Source organism: Genypterus blacodes, unplaced genomic scaffold (assembly GCF_046128005.1).
Source record: "Genypterus blacodes isolate CSIRO-AG114 ecotype Tasmania unplaced genomic scaffold, CSIRO-AGI_Gbla_v1 ptg000128l_1, whole genome shotgun sequence".
In the NCBI taxonomy this organism is placed as follows: Eukaryota; Metazoa; Chordata; class Actinopteri; order Ophidiiformes; family Ophidiidae; genus Genypterus; species Genypterus blacodes.
The window spans coordinates 1,272,898-1,284,966 of NW_027466930.1; the positions used below are offsets into that span (position 1 = coordinate 1,272,898).

Here is a 12,069-nt window from a genome sequence, read left to right on the forward strand (position 1 = left end):
TTATGGGGAAAAAGTTACTTACAATAATGTTACTTGTGTTCTGTTAATATTAAAAATATAAAAACAAATATTTAAAACTAAACCATTGCAATTTCTAACAATATCAATTAGAATATTCACCTTTATCACTTTGGTATTTTCATCCTCGGTCTCATGTACAGTAAGAAATGAATAGAAACCATGTGTGTATTGAGTATAAAACAGTTTAATATCCAAAGTATCAATACACAGCAATTAACACAGATCAGTGTGAAAAGGCAAAGTACATCTATCACTATTATTACATCAATGTAACTGTACTTCCATCTATTCAAACCCACAAAGAATATTCTTACAAGTAGAAAGTAGGAGTTTCTTCCTCTCTCTCTCCTTCCCGTCAGTAAAGTGGCTCAGCTGGCTTCATGGCTTCTTTGGTTTGGCTTTGGTCACTACTTTAACAGTGGTGGATACTGATTTGGCCCCTTGTAGGTTCTCAGCTGTGCAGGTGTACAGTCCCTGGTCCACCTCCCTCATCTCGTCCACCAGGAGAACAGACTGAACCTGCTGACGAGCTGCACCTCCGGCCACCTGACTGGTGCTCTCCTGCGTGTACAGAGGTCTTCCTATCTGCAAGCAGCACAGGATCTCCATTAGATAAACACAAAGAGTCATCATCCCTCCTTCCCTCATGTATTTAGTCTGTGTGCACAAATTTGGACTTTTGATTCTACCTGCTCTTGACTACTGAGTTGTGCATTTGAGTCCACATCTGTTTGTGCCACAATCACACAAAGATTCACTATAACCACTTAAAATGTTGGTTGACAGTTTGGTTTAACTCTGCCGTCAAATATGACATCAACAAACTCCAGCGCAGCATCTGGTGACTGCAGAAAGGATCATGTTGTAGGCGTTAACCCGCCCACACTCCACAATCTTTTCACCAGTAGCACCAGGAAACATGGAAAACCCATTGCCTCCTCTCTGCCAGATGTTTGAGAACCAAAGCAAAGCAGAAAACAGAACAGCTCTAATCTGGCCACACGGAGCTGTTGTGTGTACATCAATACAGTGCATTGTGTGTAAGTCTTTGTTGGGTTCCTTTTCTTTGATAGGTGAAGTCAAATTTCTGAAGATTTGATCCATGAAAATATGATTAAGGGGACTTCCAGGTTCCCTAAAATAAAATCAGTAACCTAGACTGTCCACTGAGTAGCGCTGTACCACTGGGCTAATGGAGTGAACAGGAAGGAGGATCTGCTCCCATGTCTGACCTGCTGTCCCGGGTATTCCCACGCAAAGTCTACAACCACATTCTGTTCCCCCATCACAACACAGGTGACACGCAGGTTCTCTCCCAGAGCCACCGAGCTGGACGAGGCCTGGATCACAGGGGCCGGAGGGGCCATGGGGTCTGATGACAAATGTGGAATAGAAATAGAAAACATGGCATTTGCATGTATCAAGACTGAGTTAGACTGGAATGGAGGCGTCTGTGTCAGCACTCACAGTTGACGTAGATGAGCATGTACTTGGTGGAGCTCTGCCTGAGGTTGCCCAGACTGGCGACACAGTACAGGGCTCCGGCGTGATGAGGCCTGGGCCGATGGATGGTGAAGCCCTTTGTAACACTGAAGGAGATCTCTGAGCCGTCCACCGCCACCTCCAATGGAGGGAACTCACGGTGCAGCGTTACTTTGGCTTCAGGTGACGTCACCTGGCAGGGGAGGACCGTGGGCCAGTTGGTCCGCAGCTGAATCGCCTCATAATAGTCAGATGATGGCACAAACAGCTCCTGTGGGTCTAACAGTTGGCACAGGTAGAAAACGTGGTACATGATAAGATAGTAAGATAAGATGAGGATGTACAAAGCTTTACTATCATGCAAATAAAGTTGGCTCCTTTCATAGTTCTGTAATGTGCATGTGTAAGGTGCAATAAAGTGTATTTATGGTACCGGGGAAGAAGACGAAGACTTTAAGAGCTTTGTCGTAGTCTTTCCTGCAATCAGTATCTTCACAGTACATAGGGTAACAGGTGTACTCTCCTGTGTCTGCACCCGTGCTGTTCACCAACGTCAGAGATCCGTATCGCTCGTGTTGGATAATGCTGAAGAGGCAAAATAGGAAACAGACTGGGTAAACTTTGAGATGATACATTATGTCCAATAAATCTCATCGCTCATCCAAGCTTATACTGCCTACCTCAGCCTCCCTTCATCATCCTCCTCTAGGTAGGTAGGAACACCCCACTGCACAGGTCTGCCCCTGCACCTCAGCTCCAGAGTGTCTCCAGCCTGCACACTCAGGGTCGCACCCACCTTCTTAAACTTACCACGGTTTAGCACCTTCAAGTGTCAGATAGAAACCCAGTCAATAACATTTCTAGATATCTTTTTACAGTGCCAGCATGCAGTAAAAGCTCATGTAACATAGCTAAACTCATTGTGGACTGGATGAGACGTGCAGCACCTGAGTGAGGACGCTCTGTGCCTGGGCTGCTGCTGTAGCTTTGACCTTGGGTTTAGCCGTCACAGCTCTGGGCCCTTTGTTTGTGGCTTTGCCTGCTTTGGCTTTGTTGGCTTTGGGCTTTCTGCCTGGAGATGGAGTTCTCTGTTCTTGGCCATCTTTCTGACAATGAGCTACAGAACAAACAGATGACATCATGTACCAGATCCAATGGAGTTTAAACACATTTAATGATATGAGAACAAAAGCAGTCCATCATTTCATTATCTCATATTAAGGGACATAGATCTTGTCAAAGCACTCATGTTCACAGAAATACTCAGCAATGCTCTTCAGTCACTTACCTAACTCCAGGATCACAGCACAGATAAGCAGCGTGCTCAACACCAGCGTTCCCTTCGCCACAAACACTTTCCCCAAAGACATGATTGGTCACCGGGTTATAAGTTCACGTATTTCAACCCAGAACTTACTGCCGAAGCCGCGTGGAGAGAGAGGAGTGAGGAAGAGCTGGTAGAGGAGGAGGAGGGAGGGCAGACTCAGGGGCAGACTGAGACCAGAGTGGTCAGCTGTTTACCAGAATCACCTAGATTCCTCCTCCTGAGAGTAGCGTTAGTAACCCAAATTCCTCCTGACTGGTTCAATGGAGCCTTTCAAGCTCGCCAGGACCAATGAGGGTCCAGAGACAGAGGCCCCTCCGTGTGTCTGTTTGCTTAGCTGTTGGACTGAAAGTGTGTTAGCAGCATGGGTCTGTCCAGGCCAAAGCACACCACACACTGCAGCAGAGGAGGACTGTGGCCATGTTACTGAAAACATTTGGTGCCCCGTAAACAAGCTGTCCTGCTTCCACGTGAACTTTCTGTCTACAGGTTCAGCAAGTGATCACGCTAAGACATACAGATGTCGTTTTGATGTTTTATTCAACACGTGATGAGCTTAAAACACTGACATGGTCCCAGAAATATTGCGTATGAACAATTTATTGAAACAATTGAGTGAAAACTAGATTTGAGAGTAGGAGTTGGACTCCTGGTGCAAAAGGGGATGACGTCAAACAGAACAAAGCGACATCACTCACAGTTCTTTATCAGTGGAAAGTACCTTGTTAAAGCCCCATAACATACTGTACCCAGGGTGAACAGTGTAACCTTTCGGGTGACTTGCTCAGCTACAGTTTTGAACACGACTCAGGTAATCTGACATAAAAGGTGCTTTTGTTCGGCAGGATCACTGGCTGCTCAACCATTTCTGAGCCCGCATCCTTTAATAGAAGAGGAACTGTACAAAGCGCTATAACCATCCTGTTCATTTGAATTCATGAAGATATTTACAATATACAGTATCATTTGCAAGCATGTACATTTTCCATATTTACAACAACAACAACACAATAATCCATGACTTGAGTGAATCTTCTTTCTGCAGCTATATTACAGATTATTTGTCGATATGTTAATTTTGATATGTATAAAAAGTTCCTCATTAGAACTGCATGTCATTAGACGTGATTTCGATATTCTATATACTACATCTGATATGAAAATGTAAACTTTCCATTTAAAGATACAACAATGATGATTATTTATACAAACGTGTGAAAAGTGTGGTGGCAGCCGGTGGGAGTGAGAGTCTGGATTTAAACTCTATAAAGTGGATTTACAATAATCCTACATAGTGTGCAGGCATAATTATTGCGCCATCCACCAATGGCTTTAAGAAAAATGTTCATTCCCTGTGCTTTACTTTATACTTTATATTACGAAATTTTGCTCTAGTGACACATTTCTAAATGGAAGACCCAGAGAAAGTGAATCATGGTGATTCATTACATCACTAACTGCAACAACATGTGATAAAGTGCCATTTGGGATAAAAGTGAACATGTTGTCCCATTTGTCCATTTGTCTGCATTCCAGTGCGACACACATCTGCCGCACCGACACACATTGAGGACAGGAAGTCAAACAGTAGTTGCGCTCTCACGGCGGTTACAGGTTGTAACACATTGATCTGCTTCTCTCAGAATCTTTCTTCCCTGACGATGTCAGTGTTTGCTTTTTCGCTGATGGTTTCGATCGGGATCTTGCTGGCCAGGAGACGCTTCTTCTGGACGCTGTTACGAATTCCGTAGCAAAAATAGATGATTAACCCTGCAGGGAGACATCATAGAGGGTTCACAATCTAAATACAACTAAGATCTCTTTCACCCGTCATTGGGAGTCGATCGACATCAACGTGTTCTTACCCACTAACATCCAGATGGCGTAGCGCAACCATGTTTCTGCTCCTAACTGGACCATCAGGTAGACATTGATAAGCACACTGACTATAGGCAGTACAGGGAGACACGGCACCTACGGACAGAGAGAAAGAAAACATGTCTTTTCTTGTTGGACGCTGGATTTGGGTCTGAATGCTCAGCTATGCATTTGACATATTCTCACCATGAAAGAAGCCTTGGCGGTATTCTGTGGGTGCCTCCAGATGAGGAACGTGTTGAGCACCAGGATGAAGGCTAAAATACAGACACACACCACACTCCACGCCTCAACGGCAATCAGGGCATCCATACCTTGGCTCAGGAGGACACACAGTAAGGCCACGTCTACAACTGGAGACAGAAAGACAACATCTCTGAGTGAGAAAGGTGAATTTCTGGGGCTCAGAAAGGCACTAAAAATCAAGAAAAGGTTCCTGGTCCAGATGCTTTACAAACAATATAACCTCTGTTCTACTTACTTGAGACTATAGTCAATGTCGTGACGGTTTTAGATGTGACTGGATTAGGCGTGGATGGAGGCTTCAACCAGCTGAACCTAGTGTTTGAGTCTATGATATTCAGGTCCGAGTCTGTTTCAGAGGGACTCTCCTGGTACCTGGAGTGAGAGGAGAAGACGTGTGTGAGGTTCAGGGTAAATGAGCGTGAAGTTCCTCTGTGCTGGTGCGAGTAAAGCAAATACACACACCTCAGTATAAGAATGCATATGGCCACAAGGGTGTAAGCAAACAGGGTTCCGATGGACATCATTTCCACCAAGGCTGCCAGATCAAACAGCAGAGCCATGATGGCTGAAGATGAGAAACAGGCAATGCAGTTACTTCAATAAACCCCAGATGTGTGCAGAGGCTGATGAACAGATGGAGCTGAAACATGGGAGCTCTCCTGGGAAAGCTTCCCCTCCAGCTTTACCTGCCACAACCCCAGACGATATGGTGGCGATGGCAGGGCTCCCCTTGGCGGTGACCCTGGTCAGGGGGCGGAAGAGGAGGCCGTCTCTCGCCATGGCGAAGAGCACACGGGGCATCGGGAACATAGAGCCCAGCAGACTGTGGTGCACAATATTCATACTTATCAAACCATTCTCTGTCTATTTACTGAGTCTGAAGGTCGAGTCTGAAGCTGTTAAACCACATTCACAGGTAGTGGAAATGTGGAGATCTTGACTTGTCTATTAGCTTGTAGTCTTTAGCAGAGAGATTTGTGCTCTGTGTGAGTCTGACCTGGTTGAAAGCGCACAAAGTGAACCCACAGCCACAACGTATTTGGCAGGACCCCATTCGATGTACTCAAAGGCCACAGGCAGGGGGCTTTTCTCACTGAGCATGTAGTAAGGCATCATCAGGGTGAGAGCAGCAGACACGGCAAAGTAGGCCAGGAAGCAGATGAGCAGTGAGGCCACGATGCCTATAGGAACCGACTTTTGGGGGTTCTTCACCTCCTCGCCTAGGATGAAGTCGCACAGAGGTCAGAGGTCATTTTAATGGCGATGCCCCTTCAGTTTCCAACAGGTTTTCTATCCTGTTTTGTTGTATCGATAGAACAATGCTGGAAAAGCTGTAACCTATCAAATCCTTATTTCATTGTTAGAAATTGCATCTTCAATATGTTTCAAATACTGGAAATTAAAATCTGTGGCTAAAGTACAATTGTCCGATTCAGATTGATGCCTTCATCTTTATTTTCCATCTTGTATTTATCAGGTAAAGAACATATTTAACAAGCAAACACGTGCAGTGATACAGATAAGAGGTCTCGTTTTGTTACCTGTTGTGGCAATGCAGTCAAACCCGACGAAAGCGTAGAAACATGTCGCAGCCCCGGCGAGAGTTCCACTGATACCATAAGGAAAAAAGCCCCCGACTCCAAAGTCGCTCGTCACATTGGCAGTAGAACTCAGATTACTGCAGGGGGAGGGGGGAGATAACACAGGAAAACAACTCTAAAATCACAATTCTTGCACGAGGGCCAAACACAGATAGGATTCTATTGTTGTTTGACTTTACTGGAGTTCCGCCGTGGCGTTGATCAGAGCCTCCTCGCTGATCCTCCAGTTGCTGATGTCTCCATTGATGAAGCCAGAAATGGCCACGAACACCAGCACCAGGATGTTGACCGCTGTGAAGATCTTGTTGATGGTCGTCGACTCTTTCACTCCAAATGCAAGAATGCCTTCATGGGGCAATACAGACGTTAAAACTCTTCACAGCTCTGTATCTACTTTCTTCAGGTTCTTTAGCCTTGACTGGAGGTTGACATTACCTGAAAGGAGCAAGACGAGAATAGCAGCAAAGACATCCGGGTAGGGCGCTAGGCCGGGGAGGCCCATGGCTGCGTGTTCTTCAAAGTACTTAGATATGACACCGCCGATGAGGTCATCGAACGTCCCGCTCCACGCCAGGGCCACGCTCGATGTCCCTGGCAAGGAAATGAGTAATGATGCAATAAAGTAATCAGCTAAACTAAGCATCACTCATAAACACACAGATATTGACGGTGATTGCTCCTTCCAGTTTACAGCCGTTGTTATTTTGAACCATGTTCCATGAGGGTTAATAAGCTGACAGCAGTGAAAGCTAACAGGCCGTTTGTAAGCATTTTTACAAGCAAATTTGTTAAAAGAGTCGTTACAATGTGCTTGTGCAGCAGGTGAAAGGTGAATGTTTTAGTGTCTCATGTTGATGGTTGATCATTTATGGGTTTAATGGTCTGTGTGAGTCAAACATGTTCCATAACATGTTACATTAGCATTTCTTCAGGGGATGACAGTAAAAACACAGAGGGTTAAGATGAGATTTAAATTAATTTCCTGTCCAGTTTGGTCAAATTAATAATACTTGATGACTGTAATATTAAAAATAAGCAATTCTTTCAAGTTTATGATTGACACAATACTTAGTCTCACATTGATCTATGAAAGCATTCCTGTCTGTGGGACTTGCCTATGACGTAGGAGAGTAAGAGATTCCAGCCTGTGATGAAGGCCAGCAGCTCTCCAACAGTCACATAGCTGTAGAGGTATGCAGAGCCCGTTTTAGGAACCCGAGACCCAAACTCTGCATAGCACAGCCCCGCGAATATGGAGGCCAGAGCAGCGATGAAGAAGGAGATGATGATGCTGGGCCCGGCAGTGTCTCTGGCCACCTCTCCGGACAGAACGTAGACCCCGGCGCCCAGGGTGCTGCCCACGCCCAGGGCCACCAGGTCCAGGGTGGTGAGGCATCGCTTGAAGGTGGACTCCTCTCCCTCGGGTTCCAGAGGTTTCCTCCGAGACAAGCTCAACAAAAACGACTTTATCCCACCGAACGACATGCTTCTGAGGTTTAGACAGGACTGAAGGGAATCAGAGTGGAGGAGAGCAGTGGTGTTTGAGAGATAGAGATGTGGGGGGGAGAGTGAGAGAGGGGTGGGGAGGGTAGGATAGGGCGGATCAGTGAACATGTCAGTGAATAATTGTTAGGTCATCTCCTTAGTAGAACATTTCCTATTTAAAACAACACAATTACCAAAATCCCCCTCAAACAGTAACCTTCTATATTCAACAAGCTGATCTCTTTATCTGTATCACAACAGACCGGTAAGGAACTCCAACAACTTCCCTGTTTTCTTTGAGTTTATCAAACTCAAACTCCAACTCCTGTCTAACCTTGAACTTTCCCCCAAAACAAAACCAGACATATCTGTAAATAAGAAATAAAGACAAAAGTAAGAAAAAATCTGCTCACCTTCTCTGTGAAATTCCTCTGTGTACTTACAAGAGGCAATTAATATCATTTGTCAATCATTCAAATCACATTATTCTTTTATAAGCCTCCTTCTTTATGGGCTTTATCACGCCCACTGATACTGTAGTGCTGATGCCTGTGCTTTTCCTTGGCTGCCCACTGACGCAGCAACAACACCGTCCTCCAGCTCTGCACTTTAACCAACCTACACCTCTACTTACACAAGCATGACCCACAACGTTTCATTCACAAAATATACATAAGTCTAAACAAGATGTAACATTCCTCTGCCGGTCTGTAAGTACGTCAGCATGTTCTCACCTCCACTGAGTTCTATCAGTTGTTCAGAGTAACTTCTTATCATTGTTGCAAAGGAGGAAAAAGGACATGCGTGTGTTTCCCCGCTTCAGTTGTAAATATAAAGTACAGTTTAATTTTTCAGAAACGACTTTATTGGTGTTATTCTGCCATGCCAGAAGTAATTAAGTTATTCATTCAACATTTATGGTGTCTGACACATCAAGGATCACGGAAATGCTGCCTTATTATCTTTCACGTGTCTTTTATTGTTTGTTAAAGCATATGTTTTAATTGACTTTTGACTTTTGGTTTTTATTGTGGTGAAATATGTGAAACGTATTGCTGATTGTTAGGATGACTCACTTTTTATGGAGTATTGTGAGTGAGAGCGCTGCTTTGATAGAGTTTTCAAGGTAAACCGAGAAGAAAACTTTGAGGTGCACCTGTGTCTGCGGTCGACCTTCATATAAAAATGATTAGGAACCAGCAGAAGCAGAGATGTTTCAGTATAGTCAAGTAGTAACAAGTGGAGAAATGTTCTATTTTCAAAACCACGTATCATAACAAACCGTCACCCCTATGTGACGCATTCTCATTCACCGTATTATGAATCCATTCAGTATTCAGGGAAAAAATGTCATCCCAAAGAGATTACAGCGTCTTAATCCTGTTTACATACATATGTTGCTTGGAAACAAGCCCGTGAGTAAAAGCTGAGCCGGCCATGACCTTATCCTGGGAGTCACGGTGGAGTTTGTGCGCCTGCTTGCATTATCGCTGCTGTATCCAGAAGGTGTGAGCCTGCCAGACTAATGGCCTAACGAGTTAATGAAAGAGAGGACAAAGCAGCTTTCATGGCTTATGCCTGCAGCCGGCTGCACACTTATTCTCTGAGAGGGAGCTTTCACCTTCTCATCTCCCATCAGGGGATTTCAGCTCACCTAATCCCTCCTGGCATCTACTTCAGCAGGCAGGAAAGTAGGGAGCCTGTGTGGACGGTCGTTACCTTTGACCAAATTTAAAGCCCAGCCTCTCTATCTACACATCTCACTCCTTCAGATATCATTTCCTCAGGGAACACGAGGATAATGCTTAACTAAATAACATCTACTACACACGTGCAGGGCAGCTTTATCATCTGGAAGATAAAGAACTGGATCACCCTGAAACTCTGTTTACGTTCATTAATAACTTATTTACATTTTCTTTATGCAAGAAACATTAGAGATGCAATAATACTTTCACACATGCAAGCTCAAATATTCTGACTATGTTGCTGATGTGTAAATTGTTTACCTTATCTTCAGTCCCATGTGGAGTGATGCAGCTGTGAGAAATGGAATGCCACAAACTTGTCCGTGCTGTTTACTCCTCCAATGACAGAAGTATCATTTTTAGCGCGATATATACAAGACTGGCCTGTGTGACCCTCCCACTCAATGGAATTACAAAGTAGCCTTTCTCAGTCCCCACCAGCTTGGGTCATAATGTGCTCTTTATAGCATGGAGGCACGGAGGGGGGAGAGAGCTGGGAACAGCAAATCCTGCTCACAATGACAGAAATGTTGTTGTGCTCATTTGTCACTTATTTGACGTTGTTTTGCTTTGCTTTGCTTTAACCCCTGCTGGTGTTTGGGGTGGGGGGGGGCGGGATTATGGGTAAGGGGAAATTTTTCCTGGTGAAATCAAGAATGCAATCAAAACTTTCGTGAAAGAATTATTTTTGTTGACATCGTTTGCAAAACACTTTCTCGGTGATTTGCTGTCAAATTAAATAATAGTCTATTGACACCCTCTCAGAAACACAATTTGCAACATATAATATAGGCAATAATATGTTTTCCCTCGTATTCTGTGGTTGTATAACACGCGTACACATTAAAAACTTTATTTTATATCATAAAATACGACATTCTATAAGGAATTTTCTCAGGACTGTTGGTGTTAGCGTGACCAACATGCAGTATCCAATAAGACCAGCAGAGGTCAGTAAAAACATTTCAGTCCTCACATGGTTCTGTTTTGCAAAGACACTTTGATTCAGTGTCTTCTTTTGTACAGATTCGTGTTCTATTAAAGAAAAGGGGTGAAGATAAACAAACTCAATGAACACATTATACATAAGAACACATTTTTCTTCAGTTCGTCTAGAATAACTTCTCCACACCACCGACAGCGCGTTAATGTCGTGAATGATGGTCAGGTGATCTCAAGGAAACATTGACAGTGTAACCTCAGTTAATACATTATTTAAATTCTACTGTTAACTTTATACTTAGTCAATATTCCAATCACTTATTAGTTTACTTATTTTAATATATTTACAAGTTAAATAGTTGTGTAACTTTTCAGCTCCCCTCAGGTGATCATTGGTTCCTACCTGCCCTTGTTTAGGAGGGACAGTTAGAGAGAGAGAACTCAACAGAGAGGGAGAGTCCAACATGTTCCACAGTGGCTGATGACATTATTATGACATGATTAAGTTAAACTGAAGCTCCTTCTTGCCCACAGCCAGATAGACTGGAGGCGCTACGACTTCCAGAGACGAGAGTTACTATAGAAACCAGCAGAGGATGAGTCATGTTCTGTTATGAGAGCATTGCTGGACTCTGTCAGTAAGTCATCCAAGCTGCAATCTCCTCTTCTTCTAGTAGCAAATGTCCATAAAGTGTGTTTGTAAGTAATTTATTCCATTCAGCCCTTATACAGGTAATCAGGTTAAATGTTACACGCATCAAGTTGGATGTCAACACAACCACACACACACACACATTTTTACGGGAATGGACTGAGGCCAGGACAGAAATAGCGCGGTCAGGCGTCAACACTTGTTCAGAGAAATCGAAAGTTTATTAATGGAAATGTTTGTCCCACAACACGCACAACAATGGAGAAGTGTGGGTGTGTGTTCCTTTGTTTGTGTGTGATTGATGCGTTGGTTCACAAAATTACCACTGTGAAATGTTGAAAAAGTGGCGAAATCGAAGTAAACACAAGCATTGGAGTAACTGCGGTCAAGCTCGACGTCATTTAAAACTCCGTGATCAAATCAGCCGCACCTACATTTAGTCTGCACGTGTATTCTCGTCTTTACGGTAAATGTATTATAACGGAAAAATGGTGACGTTAGCGCAAGGATACACAAGTGACTACGTCCGTTTTTCAAAATAAGCTGGTGAGAAAAGGTGGTAACACATTTTGTATTGAAATTGATTAAAGTCTGATATTTGAGGGGTTATGAAATATTGATTCCCCAGAGTTACTGGCTATGATTGACATGGTTGTGTTCAGGACAACTCTGATCACAAACTACTAAACA

At 43.8% G+C, this 12,069-nt stretch overlaps 2 protein-coding genes across 2 annotated transcripts; both read right to left on the bottom strand.

Annotated features, from left to right (window-relative positions):
* Positions 1 to 189: 189 nt before the first annotated feature.
* On the bottom strand, positions 190 to 2,986 carry LOC143010485 (platelet-derived growth factor receptor-like protein). The gene is made up of 7 exons (XM_076162819.1): positions 2,792 to 2,986; positions 2,451 to 2,620; positions 2,184 to 2,326; positions 1,937 to 2,088; positions 1,489 to 1,782; positions 1,254 to 1,393; positions 190 to 606 (listed from the first exon to the last, which is right to left on the bottom strand). Exons 1-7 carry the CDS (start codon positions 2,871 to 2,873, stop codon positions 400 to 402), a joined length of 1,188 nt encoding a protein of 395 aa, XP_076018934.1. The 5' UTR covers positions 2,874 to 2,986; the 3' UTR covers positions 190 to 399.
* Positions 2,987 to 4,184: 1,198 nt separating this feature from the next.
* LOC143010428 (cationic amino acid transporter 2) lies at positions 4,185 to 8,037 on the bottom strand. The gene is made up of 11 exons (XM_076162735.1): positions 7,668 to 8,037; positions 6,988 to 7,143; positions 6,732 to 6,897; positions 6,493 to 6,629; positions 5,949 to 6,171; positions 5,638 to 5,774; positions 5,414 to 5,516; positions 5,187 to 5,323; positions 4,892 to 5,058; positions 4,693 to 4,801; positions 4,185 to 4,597 (listed from the first exon to the last, which is right to left on the bottom strand). Exons 1-11 carry the CDS (start codon positions 8,035 to 8,037, stop codon positions 4,467 to 4,469), a joined length of 1,836 nt encoding a protein of 611 aa, XP_076018850.1. The 3' UTR covers positions 4,185 to 4,466.
* Positions 8,038 to 12,069: the final 4,032 nt, after the last annotated feature.